This window comes from Acipenser ruthenus, chromosome 9 (assembly GCF_902713425.1).
Source record: "Acipenser ruthenus chromosome 9, fAciRut3.2 maternal haplotype, whole genome shotgun sequence".
NCBI classification, from domain to species: domain Eukaryota; kingdom Metazoa; phylum Chordata; class Actinopteri; order Acipenseriformes; family Acipenseridae; genus Acipenser; species Acipenser ruthenus.
This window is the reverse complement of record NC_081197.1, coordinates 38,403,478-38,424,541: the sequence shown is the minus strand read 5'-3', so window position 1 is coordinate 38,424,541 and position 21,064 is coordinate 38,403,478. Positions and strand designations below refer to the sequence as shown.

The window sequence follows — 21,064 nt, the reverse complement described above, 5'->3', positions numbered from 1 at the left end:
GACTGTAACTCCTTTAGAGTTGCCATAGGCCTCTTGGTGGCCTCCTTGACTAGTACCCTTCTTGCCCGGATACTCAGTTTTTGAGGACGGCCTGTTCTAGACAGATTCACAGTTGTGCCATATTCTCTCCATTTCTTAATAATGGACTTTACAGTGCTCCGGGGGATATTCAGTGCCTTGGAAATGTTCTTATATCCTACCCCTGATTGGTGCTTTTGAAGAACTTTATTTGCTTTATTTGCTTTGAATGTTCCTTTGTCTTCATTATGTCGTTTTTGTTAGGAAATGTACTAACCAACTGTGGGACCTCCCAGAGACAGGTGTATTTAACCTGAAATCATGTGAAACACCTTAATTGCACACAGGTGTACTCCGTTCAACTAATTATGTGACTTCTAAAGACAATTGGTTGCACCAGAGCTTATTTAGGTGTGTCATAGCAAAGGGGGTGAATACTTATGCAATCAATTATTTTTTGTGTTGATCAGTGGCAAAAACTCCTAATTAAATCCATTTTGATTCCATGTTGTAACACAATAAAATGTGGAAAAGTCCAAGGGGGGTGTCCCCATCCCAAGGTGGCCCCCACTAGCACAGGTCCACAGTTTCCCTCAGTAGGTTGTCTGGCCACCCCTTGCAATGATCCAATCAGCAAGAAGATCTGAATGCTGGCCCATCAGTGGTGTGCAAATAGCTCCACAGTGCTGAAATAGCCCCTGGTGGTCATCCATTGCAGATGGCAATCCTCCTGTGCAGTTGTCAGTCAAGACACTTCTAAACTCACATGACGGGTGTAGGTACATTCTTAGATCCATTGGGTCCAACCCTGCCCCCTGAAGCCCAATAATCGTCTTGTTCAAACTCACACAGCTGTTGATAAACACGTAGCACACATATCTGTGTGTCTTCATTCAACAACATAAAGACTGACCACTGACCTCTATCCTTTCAGACCCTTTTCCACATGTCACACAGTCACAGCAGTTTGTGTACCACACGCCACCTGGTGGTGCCACACACACAACACATGACCTTCCCCAGCTTCTGTACCAGTTGCGTCAGTGTGGGGCCTTTTCAATGTTCTGGAGTGTACTTTTTTTAAAATGTAGTTTTTGTTTGATGTCTAGTGATTGAGACTCAAAGCATTGCAGAATACTCTGACAGGGGCGTACAAATTTGCTCTCTGGGCCAAAAGCTGTTAGGAGGCTATGTGGCCCAGTGGTTAAAGAAAAGGACTTGTAACTAGGAGGTCCCTGGTTCAAATCCACCTCAGCCACCGACTCATTGTATGACCCTGAGCAAGTCACTTAACCTCCTTGTGCTACGTCTTTCGGGTGAGACGTAGTTGTAAGTGATTCTGCAGCTGATGCATAATTCACACACCCTAGTCTCTGTAAGTCACCTTGGATAAAGGCGTCTGCTAAATAAACAAATAATAATAATCTGACATAACTTTTGTGCTCAATGTGCACTGCTGCTTGGGGTTTTCACCTGTTACTGTGGTGTTAAAAAACAAACCTGGTGCTTGTTGAGCTCCTCCACACGTCGGGTCCACTCCTCCTCAGTCATCTCCTCTTGTGCAGTCAGGTCTGTGTCCTCCTCGGGGGCTTCCTTCTTATCCTTAGCTGGAGACAAAAGTAAAAAAAAAATCTAATCAGTAATTCATTCACAATGCCGGCACTCCTTGGTACTGCTATAATGTGGCAACAAAATTGAAACACTTAATTTATGAAAGAAGTCGGTCAGTCAGAAATGAAGGTTAACATGGGAGCAGGCACGGCAGCACTTAGTTACTCATTAAATTATAATGACTTCTGCCCTCAAAAAACATATATCCATCCGATCAATTCAGACAGTGTTTTTCATGTCATGTTTTTATAATTTACAGCATTAAGAACAGCTAGAAAATTTAAACTTACATAAGGTAACCAACAATTGCTATTTCTTAAATGGACTGAAGTCAAACGTGAAAAGTAGGTGCAAAATTGGCATTAATGTTTAGTGAATCAGGACTTTTGTGCTACAATGGTTAACTTCAAGAATTACACTACAATAAGTTCTGTTCACAAAGCATGTACTGTATGACCTTTAGGGTATAGACGTTATTAAAGTCCCTGCACATTCAAATCAGCTCAGAGATTGGACATGATTCTGAAAGACAGAGCAACATGTTGCCAGTGTGCGCTTAGGCTTGCAATTCCCTGAACATTCCAGCCATGAACATTCCATCATTCTCGGACCACACAGCAGCAGGGCTTACAATTCAACAGGGTTGTGAAACACTGACAAAATATTTCTAATTAATTCCAGATCAAACCAAAAACAGTGCTCCCATAAAATGAAGCTTTTTGTTTGCCATTAAAGTCAAGTAAGAATTGACAACCTGACATTTCATGTTTGACTGTGCAATTGAAGAAATAATTAATTCTACAATAGTGGGGTGTAGCATGATTTTTTTTACAGCATCCTTACCATCACAGATCATGGCAGTGCACACCCAGTTTCCACAGGCACAGACACAGCGATTACACTCCACTTGAGTCTCTGCTCCATCTTCGTAGTTCTCGTCCTCAAGGGCACACTCTGAGGAAACACAAGGAAGTGTTGCAGCAGCCGAGTTACACTCACTTTCTTTAATACGTTAATACAGTAGTGCCGCATTACACATAGTCATAATTTAGTCTTGGTTCTTATGAAAAACAAGCTTTGCTAGTCAGTATTTAATACAGCTTTGTACGAAGGCCTTCAACACTGGTAGACCACTACCAAAACCAATATTTTTTTGACCAGTGCATTTTTACATGACCAGGAGTGAACAGGATGGCTTTGCAGGCATGTACGGCTGGGAAGCCCTGTCAGAAATCCAACTTTCAATGCATGCTTTGTTTTATGTTTTTTTAGGGGTAACATGGATTGGGTCTCTCTGAGACAATAATCTTGTGAAGTCTCATTACATTTAATCATTTACAAGGGTTAATACTCACTCTTCTCAGTGGGGTTAAACCCTGGCTTCAGGCAGTTGAGGAACTCATTAAAGCTCAATTTCCAGTCGGCATTCTCGTCAGAGAGTTCAATCAGGGCATCAACACATAGGCTCCTGACAAACAAATACACACAACATCAGTCTCCATCCAACGGCAACAAGCAACACCTTTAGACTGTCCTCGTTAGTCAGCTCCATTGAGCCCACAAGCAATTTGACAAAGCTAGATTCCGGATTGCATTACTCCCTTTTCAATGATGCTTTTTTTGGGTGGCAAATTAATGTCATAATTAGATGGCACTGTAAAGGCACTGCTGTATTGTTCAGAGAAAGAGGCATACACCGGAATTGCAACGCGGCAGTTTTTTTAAATAGCTATGCATCACTCTACCAGGCCAATACTGGCAAACTACTTGGTAGCTAAAACAGGGGATTAAAGGGTCTGCATTGTGGCTGTATTACATGCATTGCAAGTGCTGAATGCAAACAGAGTGGTGTAGTAGACAAGTATTGAAATCAATAAAGAGCTAGCAGCTGCTTGGCAGTTTAAACCACATGAATACATTCTGACAAACAGGGTTTAAACTGAAGGCACTGTGGATCTGTTTCTTTATTCAAGTTTAACATATCATACAAAGATGATTTCAACAAACAAGTACATTTCCATGCCCGTAATTGTTGTACGAGAGAGATGTGCTCAGAGAGATTCTGTTTATGTTAGGTGTGTTAAAGCTTGTGCTGAATATACAATTATGATTACCCATCTGGTTCGCAATCAACCTAATAAAAGATTGGGAAACAGATTGCCAGCTATCCTCAGAGGGTCACATTACAGAACCTCATCTAAAGTGGGAGCACAGCAGGAGATATAATACCTGAGAAGTCTGTTGTTCTCCTCATCCATGTAGTTGGTGATGTTGACAGTTGTCTCGTTGTGCTGAATGAACTTCAGGAACTCATTTGAATCCAAATGGGAGTCACCATTGTCGTAGTTCTAAAGAAAACACACAGTGCATTTTTTTTAATACAATTGTTTTACACATAAATTATAAAGTTAACAGGAAGTCCTTTGCAAGCATATTGCTGTTTCACAGAATACTGCAAAAAAAAAAAAAAGCATGCAGACTGCTGCATAATTAAAAGTAAAGGGTAAAGATAAAGCTGTTGCTTACCACACACAGAGCGCAATATTAATAAGTGGAATGTCACCTGATACCATGTTATCTACCTTTCTCCTAATGGCGTAGATGTACTTTGAGATTGAGATAGAAGACCTTTACCTTATACATGTCAGGAATCCATACTGAAATAGCAGAAATACTCCGTTTTTAATCCCCCGTATTACAGGAAGGAAGTTGTCTACAGATATGTAACATTGTATGTATTCTCCTCATCTTTCTATGCATTATGTTCTTTGGGTGAAATTTGTAACACCATCATTTGCGTGTCAGGAGAATTTGCACTGTAAATGAAAATGCTGGATTTTTAGCTGGATAACAAAACACCCATCAGAGTGAAACAGGCTGTTTTGTCAATTCAAGCAGCAAACACAAGGCGGTCTCTAAAGAAGGGTCTCCATTTCTTAAAAAGAAGCCCTCAATTCAGCTTCCAGTTACTGTTTTTATAATGATCACAGGATCCAGAACAGTTGCCTAGTGACGGGCATCATTAATTTCAGCGCCGCTGACAAGTTTTCCAGCGTAACCTTTTTAAGGCAAGGGCATTTGTGTGCTCCACTTTAATGCTCTGCATTTTGCTTTGGAGAAATAAAACACCCTTTCCTAAAATAACAAATTCTTTTTTTCTTTTCTTTGTTTGTTGTTTTTTTTACACCTAAACAAATATAAATGAATGAAAAAGGTTTTAAAAGACTGCAATTCTGTTCCTCAAAGCCCATACCACATCAATTGAACTGTTAGTGTGATTCCTTTTGTTATCATTTTACAATCAGATTCGCTAAGAAATGCATACATTGTCCTATGTTGTAGAATTAGGGTCTAAACATGGACCCTACTGGTACACAGATTTACAAATTCACCTGTTTGTGACTTTTCTATCAAATCAGTACTGAAGTTGTTGATGTATCTCAGCAATATTATATTATTTAGAACAAGGCAACCTCTAAAAAAAGGACAGTATTGTACTGTACAATACTGTAGGTCCACAGAATTGACCAAGTCTGTTTCATAGCCTTATCACCATGACAAGTGTAATTCTGGAACCTGGCCTGGCCTTCAGGAGAAATGCAGACTGCTGCCCAGAAGACAATCCCAAAGGTCATCAGTATCGGCCACTAATAAACTAGCTTATTAAAGCTGCGAGCCAGGCAAGCAGTCCTGTTTTGAGGACTCAAGCATTTTCTTGTCAGCATGACTCAGCTTATTATTTTGTTTTGGTCATTCGTTTTATAATTTGGTCCTTATTAGATGTGTGGATGTTAGTGTCACCCTGGAGACCATCTCTTATAACTCATAAGTGACCGTATTCTAAGAGTGAAAATTACAATTTAGAGTTCTATGAAGTTGAAACTTGTAAAACTGGCTAAACTTGTTTCAAGTTAGTGTAGTACAGTATCATTTAGTAATTATTTCATATGTACCACAATTGTATTGCCAGTTTTTTGGACAGCAGCCTGCTTTGATAAACCCATCTGTTTCCTAAATGTCTATGTCTAACTGCTGAATACTATTGGTAAACTTAATTTGTAAAAGTTTTTTTAAAAAATATATTTTTAAAAGAAAAAGAAAAACTATAAATGATACAGCTTGACCACCCTTATAATGTATTCCTTTTTACTTAATATTCATCTGTCACAAATGATCTTGTAGCCATGTTTGCCTTTCTTTTTAGCAGTCTGTCTTGGGCTGAACTGCAAAAAGGCTTGCAAGGGTTAAAACTGGTAAACTGTACTTTTTCTAGTGTGGAAAATATTAGACTGAGGAGACCAGGTTCAGCTCTGCTTTACCTTTAAGAATTTTCTCCTTGATGCTGAGTGAAGGCAGGGCCTTTCTCAATGGGGTAGCCCACTAATTAAAAGTAATTGTGGGTGTCTATAACATGCCTGGGATGGCTGTCACACAAATAATGTAGCAACAAAGAAGGCTTTAAGAAGTTAGAGAAAGTAAACCTCAGCACTCTGAAATGAGCACAGCAGACGTCACCCCCCCTGTGAGGGGCATTGCCATGGTAAACTCACGATTAATAATTAACTCCTGTCATCTCCCATTGAAGTCATAATCAGCACCTTCTGTAGGGGTCTGCTCTGCAGGCCAGGTGAGCAACTACCCACTGATAAAAACTCAGGGGCCTGTCTATCATTTGTGGAATATTATACAAAAATGAAACCTGACACCTCTACTAATGTAAAAATGTCCTAGTCAGGCCCCCCCTCAGAACCAGTGTCCGATTGTCACCTTGTGTCCTGTTCCTAACCAGAAGCCTGGTCATTCTGGCATTTTGTGTAGGTTATTTATTCATTCTTTCATTCTTTATGCTACTTTAATGTTACTGTAATAACAGAAAAAAAGACTTACAAGCACACATTTAAATGACTAAATATTAACCAACTCTGAAACTCTTTATATATATACAGACGTGCTCAAATTTGTTGGTACCCTTACAGCTCATTGAAATAATGCTTCATTCCTCCTGAAAAGTGATGAAATTAAAAGCTATTTTATCATGTATACTTGCATGCCTTTGGTATGTCACAGAATAAAGCAAAGAAGCCGTGAAAAGAGATGAATTATTGCTTATTCTACAAAGATATTCTAAAATGGCCTGGACACATTTGTTGGTACCCCTTAGAAAAGATAATAAATAATTGGATTATAGTGATATTTCAAACTAATTAGTTTCTTTAATTAGTATCACACATGTCTCCAATCTTGTAATCAGTCATTCAGCCTATTTAAATGGAGAAAAGTAGTCACTGTGCTGTTTGGTATCATTGTGTGCACCACACTGAACATGGACCAGAGAAAGCAAAGGAGAGAGTTGTCTGAGGAGACCAGAAAGAAATTAATAGACAAGCACGGTAAAGGTAAAGGCTACAAGACCATCTTCAGGCAGCTTGATGTTCCTGTGACAACAGTTGCAAATATTATTAAGAAGTTTAAGGTCCATGGAACTGTAGCCAACCTCCCTGGGCGCGGTCGCAAGAGGAAAATCGACCCTAGATTGAACAGAAGGATAGTGCGAATGGTAGAAAAAGAACAAAGGATAACTGCCAAAGAGATACAAGCTGAACTCCAAGGTGAAGGTACGTCAGTTTCTGATCGCACCATCCGTCGCTTTTTGAGCGAAAGTGGGCTCCATGGAAGAAGACCCAGGAGGACTCCACTTTTGACAGAAAAACATAAAAAAGCCAGACTGGAATTTGCTAAAATGCATATTGACAAGCCACAATCCTTCTGGGAGAATGTCCTTTGGACAGATGAGTCAAAACTGGAGCTTTTTGGCAAGTGACATCAGCTCTATGTTCACAGACGAAAGAATGAAGCTTTCAAAGAAAAGAACACCATACCTACAGTGAAACATGGAGGAGGCTCGGTTATGTTTTGGGGCTGCTTTGCTGTGCCTGGCACAGGGTGCCTTGAATCTGTGCAGGGCACAATGAAATCTCAAGACTATCAAGGCATTCTGGAGCGAAACGTACTGCCCAGTGTCAGAAAGCTCTGTCTCAGTCGCAGGTCATGGGTCCTCCAACAGGATAATGACCCAAAACACACAGCTAAAAGCACCCAAGAATGGATAAGAACAAAACATTGGACTATTCTGAAGTGGCCTTCTTTGAGTCCTGATCTGAATCCTATCGAACATCTATGGAAAGAGCTGAAACTTGCAGTCTGGAGAAGGCACCCATCAAAACTGAGACAGCTGGAGCAGTTTGCTCAGGAAGAGTGGGCCAAACTACCTGTTAACAGGTGCAGAAGTCTAATTGAGAGCTACAGAAAACGTTTGATTGCAGTGATTGCCTCTAAAGGTTGTGCAACAAACTATTAGGTTAGCGGTCCCCTCATTTTTGTCCATGCCATTTTCATTTGTTTTCTTATTTACAATATTATGTTGAATAAAAAATCAAAAGCAAAGTCTGATTTCTATTAAATATGGAATAAACAATGGTGGATGCCAATTACTTTTGTCAGTTTCAAGTTATTTCAGAGAAAATTGTGCATTCTTCGTTTTTTGTGGAGGGGTACCAACAAATATGAGCACGTCTGTATATACACACACAGTGGCTCTCAAAAGTATTCACCCCCCTTGGACTTTTCCACATTTTATTGTGTTACAACATGGATTCAAAATGGATTTAATTAGGAGTTTTTGCCACTGATCAACACAAAAAAAGTCCATCATGTCAAAGTGAAAAATAAAATCTACAAGTTGTTCTAAATTAATTACAAATACAAAACAGAAAATAATTGATTCCATGAAAGGTCCAAGGGGGGTGAATACTTTTGAGAGCCACTGTGTATATATACAGTATATGTGTGTGTGTGTAGTGTTGTTTTTATTATTATTAGGGCTACAATAATAGAGTGGAGTGTGGAGTAATGGTTAGGACTCTGGACTCTTGACTGGAGGGTCGTGGGTTCAATCCTAGCTGGGGGACACTCCTGCTGTACCCTTGAGCAAGGTACTTTACCTAGATTGCTCTAGTGAAAACCCAACTGTATAAATGGGTAATTGTATGTAAAAAAAAATAATGTGTGAAAAATAATGTGAAATCTTGTAACAATTGTAAGTCGCCCTGGATAAGGGTGTCTGGTAAGAAATAAATAATGATAATAATACAACATTATAATAACTGTCGCTTTGACTAGTAGACTAAATATTATCATTTAGATTTGTTTTGCTTATATTTATCCTTTAAATCTCAACTGTGGTCAGGACTATGGGTCTTTAAAACACACCTCTTAATAAATAATTAGTAAATGTTTCTAACAAACATAACTCTAAAACCTTATATCGTTCTTAGTCATTTTAGAAACATGCTAATCTGATTGCCATTTTCTTCCACTGACAAGGTGGCAGTATTTGAATGACAGGTTACTGCTATTGAGGTGAGCAGGTAAATCTTGATTCCTGCAGTCTTTTGAAAACAAGTTGATGTTTAATCAAGTAGCACTTTGATGGTTGTAGTTTTATTTGCATTACCTAAATTGAAAATACACAAAGGATTTGTTCAGGAAACTCAACAAGGAGACAGGTCTCTCCGAAATGGGAAATTAGAGAACGGCAAAACACAGCACGAAAACGTTTTCAGGTAAGGTAACATTTTTATAATTGAAAAAGAATGCATGTACAACACCATGAAGGATAAGCAATAATACAGAACTTTCAATCTAAAACTGCTCTCTGCTCTTTTATTTACTGCCACTTGGTAGGAATACCCCAGTTTAAAATATTATACAAAGACACACGCTGAGAACAGAACTGAGCCTCACCTTGAAGTATCTGTGCAGAATTTCAGTGTAGTTGGAGCCCTTGGAAAACCATCCGTCGGGAACAACTTCAGTCTCCAGCCACTCAATGACACGGCTACGGAGCTCATTACGATCGGCCAGGTAGCACACAACTGGAAAAACAGAAAACATGAATCCTTGAGCACAACATATCAGATGCTGGGCTACTATAAATGCATTCTCGTCACAGCCAGTAGTCAACCACCCAGCGGTATTATAGCAGTTAACAATATTGCAAAAATACCATCAAAAACTATTTTTAAACATTTCATTTGAAACAGTTACCAAATATCCATACCAGGTTGACCAGAGGCGAACATTTACAGACATATCTGAAGTAAACAGTAAGTTAAATTTCCAGCTCATTTATAAACTCTGTTGACCTAATTGCTGTTGTTGCCTTTTTATCCTTAGAGGAAGCATGGATTGATTTCTGATTTTAAACGACGTGATGCAGGCTGGCCATCAGGAAAGAATGTTTCTCTAACAGCGGGAGCTTTTTTGTGGCTGAGGGGGAGGTGTCCACAGACTGATGGCGCCAGACATAAGGCATGGCTGAAGGATCTATGACTGCTATGACTCGTTACAAAATGACGTGTCTTCTGAGTAACATAAAGTGTGCCCTAAGGAGTTCTGTGGCAATGGGGCATGGATTCTAAAGTTTAATTTCTGCACGTGTTTTTTTATTGTTTAAAAGCCATGCATAATGTGCTCTGGGAGTTTCAGTCTCATATTTAGGTGACAAAACAATAAATAAATATAAAGATAAAAATAAATGCTGAACTGTTCAAGAAGGGTACAAAAGCTGAATTACTTTTTTTTTAAATGGCTTAATGCTTAGATACAAATAATTCCTTTTACCAGTTGTAAAATTCAGCGCTTTAATCCAAGTCCAGCTACTGTTTCAGGATCCCTGCCTGGAAAGTTACATTCTACCTGCTCTCCCACCTCTTTCCTGGATGCTGTATGACTCAGGAAAAGGCTGAGCAGTGAGTTGGGTGCTGGTGTATGTAAACACAAACAGTAACAGTGAAAGGTGGAAGATGAGTCATGCTGAAGTTGTCATGTAAAATTTGCAATTTATTTTTCCTGCGTGGGTTCTCTTTCTTTCCTGTTTGAAATATTTTTTAATGGGCAATGAATCATTTGTGAAAGGGCCCCGCTTTGTCTATTTGCATGGAATTCATGTCAAGTAGTTTTTTGCTATGACGTTTGGTTTTGCAAAATCAACAGAAAAGGCAATGAAGTGGTGTTAATGGGTGGCAAGCTCTGGTTGTTAAAAAAATAAACGATAATTGGCTGGGTGGATGCATTGTGTTTAAGCTTCCCACAGTATATATGCCAGTATGTGCTTACTGTATGCCTGTTCCCAGTGGACACAGACAAAACGGAATACCTGAAGTAAATTAGGTTAGTTGGGAGCTGCACATAAACACTGAGCTTGTATTGTCTGGGAAAGCACTATGGCAGTGTTGAGAACTACATACTAGGGGCTCGGAGGTGATGGTGCTAAATCCTAGCACACCCAGGGAGTCAAAATCCTGTTTATCCTTCTGCCATATTGGTCTGGAAAAAAGTGCGCAGTAGATGTAAAATGAGCAAACTCAAATTTAACTCACATCTTCAGTAATATACTCCACATTTGAGCTATCTTTGCTAGAACACACAACCACAAGTTAAATGTCATGGCAAAGTATAAAAAAAAAACAAGAACGCTTATTACTTAACAAGCTAAACAAATGTCTAGTCATCAAGGAGTTAAAACACCCAACGAATACATTTTGCCAGTTTGAATCACTGAACTTTGTTATGAAAAGCACAGTACCTCAAATTATGAGTACACTTGAAGCAATGCAATCAAATTCAGAACAAAAATAAACAAAACTTTTTGTGAGGACTTGGGACATTAATTGCAATCGATCCTCCCAAAATGACAGGTATTCCTAGTCAGTTAAATTCTAATTACTTTGTAAACTGGACAGCTACTGTTTAAAAGTAATTTATTTATATATATATATATATATATATATATATATATATATATATATATATATAAAATTGATGTCTGTATTATCTTGAATTGCCTCCCCCTGGAAGATCAAGATAATACGGACATCAATTATATATATTCAAGGATCCTTTAAAAAAAAAAAAAAAGAAAAAAAGAAAAAATCCATAAAGTGAATATGGGATTACTATTCTTTACAATAGAAATGAATGATTATGGCTGGAGAAAACTATGTCAGCAGTCTCATCATTTGGAACTAGCCTTGGGCTTGTTTTATAAAAGTCATTTGCGATGACTCACAGTCGCAGGCACCTCGCAGATTAAAATATGGGTTTCATAAAACTTTCGCAGGGCTGTGACATCGCCGATTTTCACTGACACTTGCGAAAGCCAGACAGCAACCGCAAATAGATTTTTTTTCAGACGCAACTTCTGTATCTCTCTAATCTCTCGCAGCGGATAACCCACACCTCTACTACACTAACCTCAAAGACATTTAAAAAAATACTTTTTCCATGGTTGCTAAAGTGAAGGGGTTTCCTTGTTTGCCTTGTGATCAAAGGGTTGTTTGGGGGCTTTGAGATACTGTTATAATTATACCATGATATTGTTATCAATCATGCTAGACTAGCGTTCCCCACTAAAATATTGTGGAGAGCCACATAAGTAACTCTGCGATCATTGGCGGGCCACATAGACATATTATAACCCCCTTATCCCCAAACAATAAAAATGAAATAGTCTGAATTGGCAGTTGCTGCCCCCATTTGTGTCAGTTCAGTAGAGGTGGCTCTCACTGGTACAACAAAAGGATTTTGCAAAACATGGAACAAAACCTTCTGTAACAGGGCAGATCTGGACTGACTATCTGACATAGAGGGCAGCAGTCTCGTAGGATCCACCTGTCAGTCATGGCGATGACACGGAGAGGTGAGGAAGAGGGTGTGTATGCTTTCCCTTTCTCTGAGTGGCTAAGAGGCAGGCCTTGGTAGCCCATAAGAACTACGCTTGGTTGTGCACTCGGGTGGCCATGTTTGGGAACACACAGTGACACTGACAGAAGACATCAGTTTTAAAAACAAGAACGAGGCAAGCCTGGCTGGGGAAAACAGCCTGCCTTAAAATAAAATAAAAGAAATAATCACGCACCTGAGGGGACGTGTTTAGTTGTGCGGGGAACTCCGGCCACCCCAGTGTATAGGGTAACTGAGCGTAGGACGGAGGCCTGTTCTGACCGGCTTAGCGGCAGTGGGGGCACTGCGTAAGCAGCACTTTTGTTTGTAGTTTTATTACCGTGTTTTATTTTCCCTTTTTCTTTCGCCGTTGGTTTTCATTATTATTTACGAGCATTTATGAGTATGTGCATTTGCCTATGTACCTGTATTGGTAACACCGTGGTTCTGTTTACTGTTGTCAGTATCCAGGCCACGGACAACAGCGCCCTCTACTGGTGGAAATAAATCAGTGTGCCTAAGCGGCCTTGTGTCAGTGAATTGCCCACCACCCTTCCACACCTTCCTATTGCAAAAGTCACCAAATCGTGTTTCAAACCTCTCCCTCTGTTGAGCCATGTACATCACAAATATGTCAGGTCTATAGTGATCCTTCAGCTCAGGTCGTTCAGTGGTGATACACACAAGTTTGGGGAAATGGTGTGTGAACTCTGCACTTTGCAAGTCACTGATCAAAAGCCCCGCTCTGGAAGGAAAGCACACACTGCAGCATGTCACTCACCATTTTACATTTTCCTTGCAGTGAGAGATTCAGAGTGTTTAAATGCCCAGTCATATCTGTGAGAAAAGCTAGTTTTAATATCCAGTTAGGGTCGGAAAACTTTGCTTCGTTTTTGCCTTGCTCGGTTAAAAAATCCCGAACTACTGGAAGCAAAGACAAAAAAACGCTCAAGTACACGTCCACGAGACAACCAACGAATCTCACTGTGCAGAATGATGTTGTTATACTCTGCATCATAGTGACTCAGAAACTTTGTGGAAGAGGCGGTGGTTTAAGGCTTGTGCACGCAGGTAGTTTACTGTTTCAACAACAAGATCCATGTCTTGAGAAAGTTCCCCTTCTTTTATCTTTGCAACCACAGCCTCTTGGTGAATTATGCAATGGTATGAATAAACTTTCCAACACCTTTGGCTCATCTGAGCAGCGACACTGCACCATTTTCACATCCAGTCATTGAAGGTGCTCCGTCTGTACAAACGCATTGCCTTGTAGCTGTACTGTCCGATAGCTGCAAGAGACTGATCTCTCAGTATTTTTTCTTTGTTTGGAAAGTTAGCATAAAGAATTTTAGCAGATTCAATGAAGCACTCCTTTATGATTTCCGCGTCACTCAAAGCTTTCTTATTTTTGAGTAAAATCCATATAATTCGAAAAGATGCTTCAGTAACTACCGATTCCTGCCCAGTTGCCTGAGTTAACAACTGCTCCTGGTAATTCAGGGATGTTTTCAGTTTCTTTACTTGCTCTTTTCTAATTATTGATCCCATCAGAAAGACTGAATAATCGCTGTGCATAGTTTTAAAATGACTTTCCAGACTGCTCCGTTTCATGACTGACACGGATTTCTGACAAATCAGACAAATGGGTTTATTTTCTAACTCGATAAAGAAAAACTCATCTTCCCAGACAGATTTAAATTATCTGTATTTAAGAGAATCATTTTTATTAGGCCTACTCCTTACTTGTGTTGGTTGAATGTGAGGACTTGCTGCCTGTCATGAAACGTCTTCAGAATCAGAGAGCGCTGGGGACTCACTTGTTGTACTTTGACTGGGAGATGTATCGGTGGCTTCAGTAGAAAGCTCTTCATTTTCATATCTTGTTCGTTTTTTTGCGAATTAAAAAACGCTCCATTTTTTATGTCTGCTTTCAATCCCTTTTCAAATTACAAACTGCAGTAGTTATCACCGCTGTATTGATGCCGGCGGGAACTGACGTGTGGTCACACGGTTCTCGGGCAACAACCAATAAGAAGAGTAGGATTTATGAGTTAGATTTTGTGATTGGCTGAATAACAAAAAAAAGTAGGCGGGTTAAAGCGGCAGTGGAGCTGGTGAAAAGGGAATGAAAAATAGACAATTACGTACTAAAAAAAAAAAGTACTGTAATATAATAAAGATGTACAAAACACGACGGGATTATACAGAGGCAGGTGGTGGGCCAATCCTTGGGACCCCAAGGACCACTTTTGGCCCGCGGGACATATAATGAGGAACGCTGTGCTAGAAGCTGCAGCGTCCTACAAACCCCTCCAATATCAGGTGCCATCTTTGCAGGAATGCCTGAGTTAACGACTTGGCCTTAAAGGTTAGGACAGGGGTGGGCAATTCCGGTCCTGGAGGGCCGGTGTCCCTCCTGGTTTTTGTTCCAACTGTGCCCTAAAGTACTTAATTGCATCAATTAAGTGCTTATTATAAGCTTAATTGGTCAGTTGGAACAAACACCAGGAGGGACCCTGGCCCTCCAAGACCGGAATTGCCCATCCCTGGGTTAGGAGATGATGCTACTTGAGTATCTGCTGATGGCTAAACAGTGCTGATTAACTGGTCGTTTGCATGATCAAATAAAAACAGTGTACACACTTCCTCGAAATAAAGCCACCTTATTTGACGACAACCTCTTACTTACTTGGGCTTGCTGCTGCCTTGTCAGTCTTCTTCTCTGGAAGAAAAAAAAAACATCAAAATATGTTAAAAGATGTTGCATATCTGTGTCAATAAGAATGGGTGGAATGTGTACTGTGTTTTCGTAGCTTGTATTTATTGTGCTGCCAGTAGAACTACTGCAAGTACAGTAAAATATCACCCTGTATGTTTATATATAGAATCCCAATCCTAGTATTTTTCACAATGATTAGTGGGACAATCATGCCCCAGTACAAATCTGTCAGTTATATATGAAACAATATATGGAGCTGTGCTAGGAACACCTTGATACACCGTGTTACCATAAGCAATCATTGCAACAGCAAAGGATTCACTATTGATCATTAAGTACAACATCTAAGACATGCCTGCCATGCAAAAAATATATGTATATGTGTGTGTGTGTGTGTGTGTGTGTGTGTGTGTGTGTGTGTTAAATAGTGTTTTTATAGTGTAGTACATGTATTATAGTACAGAATAGCTCTACTTCAGTGTACTTCTGACCTAAGCACCAAACTCCGAACACATACAGTGGTGTATGGATAGTTCACTCTCCACAGTAATTAAGCTATACTGCCTTTGATCAAACACGCCATTACATGGATAAAGGCAGAGCTAGTTTAGAAAAATAGTTGTGGCTATCACTGTCTGTGCAGGAGCGTCATAGCGGTTGGTGGTTATTATCCTGATTTGGGAACCGAGTCAGTGATTAGTATTTTAATCATTGCCCAAACAGGCAGCCAAAGCTAGTTTATATAATAAAGCGAGTCTTGTGGCATCCTCACACCACAGGCACACATCAGGGAGCTGTCAAGCAGCATCATGGAAACTACATCAAAGAGACCGCTTTTCAGCCCAACAAATGACCACATTTGCAAGTAAATCGTGGGTTAGTCAAAAAATGTATGAAGCTGGTCGCCACATTTCCTTCCTTAGACTGGTATACTGACTAAGTTGTCAGCAGCCCCACCAGATGTCAAATAGCCCCGAACGATCCACTGTGGAATTCATGCTGCTAAATGAATTGTATTAACACTAGGCAAACAGCACACTTGGGGATACTACTTTTTTACTTTGTTGATGACCATAAAAGGGTTATCATCTGATCATCTGGAATGATCAATTTCCTTTATGAATTTTCTTTCTAAATAACAAATGAGATTCTAAAATGTGAGTCATTTCAATGGGTCTGTGATAAGCTAGAAGTATTTCAGACCACCTGAGAATGTGTGTTTCAAAAGTGGGAAAACATCAGTAAACTTCTTGAGTGTTTTTTAATAAAATAAAAGGTTATCTTTCAAACTAAATTGTACTTTAACCTTGGTACTTGATTGATTATATAATTCCACCACAAGCAGCTATTTTTGCCCCAACACACACATTCTCATTGGTAAGCACAAAGGTCCTCGTCACTCCATGATGGGTCTGGACTAGAACCCTCTAAATTGTAAGATAACACCAGGCACCAAGTTTAGCGGTATCCAAAAAGCCCAAATGTAAAAGAGGCTCATGCTTCCAGTTCTATGTATACTCTGTATACTGCAGTATCTCCAGTCCTCTCATCAATTCAACATTTAATAGTTAGACATAGCTTTGTACAGGTCTGGGCTTAAACTGTGGTTCAATTGAAGAACATGTAGAAACAATTCATAAGTCCCACCTAGTCTCTTAGGGTTCAGAAGAAAACAACACTCAATAATTATTTCTATGAAGGCTCAGACGACTTTACATTCTCAACGAAACAAACAGCTTACATTCCCACCTCACTACTGTTAACAATACTGTCCATTGTTTTCTTAGCCAGCCATGAGAGACCTGGGCAAGACTCCGAGTTTCATGAACACCAAAAAAAAGCTGCTGTCAATTGAATGCATATCCTGCAGCAAGATATGAATTGAAGCATTCTGTGAACAGTAAGTTTTTGTGTTTGTTACTTTATTAACTGTAGTCAGTTAACACCTCAATGAAAGACTCCCTTTATTTAAATAATAATGCTATTTTTACCTAATACCCAAGTCATTCACTCTAATTATGCCCAATCCAGACAGGGTAAGGGCATCATGGACTATTCTTGGCTATAGCTTCAAACAATGTACAGTAAGCGTTCATTGTGGTGTTCATTGTGGTGTAGCTAATATCTGGTAATATTCTCTGCACCAAAAAGCCAAATTCTTGAATCCTGCCAAGGGAAAACCTGATCCTTCACCCTTTTAAGATGTAGGTGTGTCATGAAAGAGCTAATGAATTTGGAAACACATAGTCTGTACACAAGATGCCAATGTGCAAGATTCTGAGCCTAGCAAAATACAAAAATAACATAAAAAATGTTTGAGGTTGACTACATAGACATTACAGACACGGTTTTATGTGTGTTTATATATGTGTGTAGGGATGTGTACAAATCTACCACATGCATTCCTCACAGTTACCTTCACAGTGTCCGTCATGGGAGACCTGGATCTTTAGGCCTGTGAGGCAGGCGTCACGGTGCAGCTCACAGTGGTTACGGTAGGTCTTCCCATTGCTGCCACACACAGGTCTCTTGTGGGGTTTACATTGCTGCACAGCAAAGAAGGGAACATTTTCAATAACTGCTAGATGAACTCTAACACCATTTGCTATTGTTTAGCAGCTGACAAATCACATTAACAATGTGCTCGGAGTGAAGATTTTAGCCAGCAATCCAAAAGGTTGTAAGATTATTAATTAAAAGGTATTTTAAGAAACGGTGCTTCTTTTTCCTGGTTTTATTTTTTTGCGTGGTTATCCTGCTCGCTGTTCTCAAACGGTTGTTGGCAATGACAGCGGCTCCAAGTTCAGTTGCGCTGCCAACTAGCAGACCCTGAAACCGCTTTAATCAGTGATGCTTAACGGCTTTCCTTGGGAATATGGCACGAAGGATTCATTTTAACAGCTTGCTTATTTTCAATACTCTGAAAAATGTACCAGTGCAATGTGTCCCTGTAATACAAATGACATACGGTACAATGGTTCCCATCAATAATATTGCCCTGAGTATAAAAAATAATTGGACTGAGTATCTGTAACTACAAGGTGTCAATAATATGGGCACCAGTTTATTTATACATACTGATACATCATTTTGGTCGTCATGCAGGTTTTTTTTATTATTGTTATTATTATTATTTTTATCAAATAGGATCTAAATCCAAGTTAGGCAATCATAATAAAAGAGTTAATTTCCTAACAGGATCAGTTGCAACCAGTCTTGGAGTCTTCAAGGACAGGGTGCAATTCCTCATGCATGAGTGTAGCTTGTTGGTTTTCTTGCTTCAAAAACACAAAACAGATCTCATTGAATTTGCACAATGATTTCTACTCTGACAGAAAAAAAAACATGTACTGTCTTTTTTTCTGACTGTTTTTCAAGAGACAGTAACCAGTTGTGTGAATCTGATGAACACTTTACACATTTACTCTAGCTGATCATAATAAACACAATGGCATGCTTGAGTTTGTCTTCTATATGTTGCAACACTGACACCAAAACTGACACTGGCATTTAGCTAAAAGGCTCCAGGCCTGAGGATCCCTTCCTCAGCCTCAGCCGCTGGGTTTTTGGCCTTGAATCATTGACACTGGTTGCCACTATCTGAGTTCATTTTAAAAGCATATGCACTGATCTGGGGACAGCTATGGAGTATATTAACTGGCAAACTCATGCTTAATTTAATGATTGAGGCTCTGCATTGCTAGATGTTGTATGAAATGTAGTGTGACTAAACTGTTTGCCCCAGGATCTCGCCTTCTGGTCCAGCAGGAGGAGCCATCAACTGAGGTGCAACCTCTGACATAGGTCAGAGGTCAACCAAGGCCAGGTGATGCAGGGCCACCGACCCCTGGAAGGGAGATACAGTTGCAAAGGTGGTGGTGAGACTTGAATAATATTTAGTGAAAGACAGGCTTGGTCTATATAGGAGTAGATAGTCAATAGGATTAGTGTAGCGGGCTGAGCCTCGTCCCTAGAACTTGCCCAAAACTGGTTTCTGAATAAATGTTATGTTTTACTGTTGTCAATAAATCAGGTCATATGATAAATAATGGTAGCTATAGTGCATGAGGTTAGTCACCACTTTGTCAAAAAGTGCTCACAAAAGGTTTAATTGTTATCAGAAGTCTTTCATACGAGGGCTTTCCACAGAGCAAAGGTTCAATATGATTCTAGCATGATTCCTTGCATACTGCAGGGACACATTTCACAAAGGAAATGTTGTTTAATTAAACATAACTTTTTCTGTATGGAAGAAAGGCCATTGTATGAATCACTGCTGGTTAATAATGAAACCTCAATGATTATTTTATTTTATTTTTATCTTGCTGCAGCTCAGATAAGCCCTTAAAAGATTTTCAAAACACAACAGTAACTCCCTGTTACGACTAACAGGCTTGAGTAATATCACTTGTTTATAAGCAGTATGATTAAAAAGCAATAATACACTATAACATAATATTTGTACAAAGGTTAAAGAGATCTCTTCTTCAACAAATCTATTTTAATTACAAGAAAAGTTCGACGACTTGCCTCAATGCAGAGACAGGTGGGCTCCCCCTTCTCTGTCACAGCACATTCCCTTCCAGCACCACAGAACACGTTGGCACAAATCTTGGACTTGCTCTTCATCTCCTGCTGTATAAAGAAAGGATAACAGCCCACTTAGTACAGTATGAACCACATCATAACAGAACATGACCAACAGAACGCAGTAGTCATCTCAGTGCAAAGTAGAGGGACTTCTTCAGATTAACATTTAGTTATTTTGTATAGCATGTAATGTAAGATACAAGGTTAATAATGACACATAAGCCCTTATGAGGAAAACCCAGCTGTTTCCTGACACCCACTCATAGCTAGAGTCTTAGCACCATCTACTGGTGAGACTCCTGCATAGCTAATTCTTTTCAGTTTTCAACACTTAGTTAAGTTTCACAAGCTTTCTGGAATGCAGGTCACAGATTGATCTCTGATACCACACTACAGTACATTGGATTTTACTAATTCCTGGGATGGCTGAATTACGATTTTAGGGTTGATGTGGCGGCAGCTGTGGAACGCAAAGTGATGCTTGACCAATACAGCCAAAAACAGGTTTCTGAATAAATATTATGGTTTCCTGTTTTATATACACAGACTTGTATGAAAAACTACGGTAGCTAAACTGCAGCGCAGCCCTTCCCCAATAAGCTGACACTAAACTGTGGAACCACCAACACTGAATACAATGTTGAAATCCCCATGCTTAATTATAGCAAATACTGCTTTCACCAAGAGACTGCATTCATATGTACGTTATAAAGGAGGCCACACAATATGACACCCTACTTAAAGCAAAATATTAGTGATCTTTAAGTAGAAACTGTCTTATAAAAAATGTATTTCAGGCCCTGCTTAACATGTTTTTTTGTATTTACTTTTTATGCAATAATCAGGAAAGACACAAGGTGACTGTAGCTGCTTTTTAAATATTAAGATCAGATTTTCACAAGAAAATAAACCCTGTTGTTCAACGGGTCACCCTGTCATTGGCTGAAGCGTAATAGCAGAACAGAAAATGTTTCACAGTTCTCACAATCAAAGGTAGTTCAGTATTCTCCTTTTTACCTTCAGACGTGCAGATGATTACAGACCCCAGATAGCTTTTATCTTGGTAGATTACAGGGAGAGGGCTGGACCAGGTTTGCCAGTAAGCAAGCATTATGTGAACTTTTCATCACAGGTAATCATTACCTTTCAACTCCCCCCAAGAATGCTGACAGTAGACTGTAAATAACAGCCAACTGTTTTATGCTATTAAAAAAAAAAGAATCTGTTTGCAGCTTAGTAGAACACCAGCTGCAGTTTTGCTATTTTGATGACTCACTTCTGAACATAAATCTAAGGCATTTTGCAATGAAAGTCACTTTGACAGTGTTTTAAAGGGAAAGGCCA

The 21,064-nt window shown here is 39.5% G+C and overlaps 1 protein-coding gene across 1 annotated transcript in view; it reads right to left on the bottom strand.

Moving 5' to 3' along the window:
• The window catches only part of LOC117406014 (follistatin-related protein 1-like), a 43,917-nt gene that overhangs the window by 4,025 nt on the left and 18,828 nt on the right, over positions 1 to 21,064 (bottom strand). Inside the window, exons 3-10 of the mRNA XM_034009653.3 lie at positions 19,661 to 19,765; positions 17,547 to 17,676; positions 15,101 to 15,133; positions 9,433 to 9,563; positions 3,859 to 3,977; positions 2,985 to 3,097; positions 2,473 to 2,583; positions 1,519 to 1,625 (exon numbers count right to left, since the gene is read on the bottom strand). Coding sequence (XP_033865544.2) covers positions 1,519 to 1,625; positions 2,473 to 2,583; positions 2,985 to 3,097; positions 3,859 to 3,977; positions 9,433 to 9,563; positions 15,101 to 15,133; positions 17,547 to 17,676; positions 19,661 to 19,765 — 849 coding nt within the window. The remainder of the gene's footprint in view (positions 1 to 1,518; positions 1,626 to 2,472; positions 2,584 to 2,984; positions 3,098 to 3,858; positions 3,978 to 9,432; positions 9,564 to 15,100; positions 15,134 to 17,546; positions 17,677 to 19,660; positions 19,766 to 21,064) is intronic.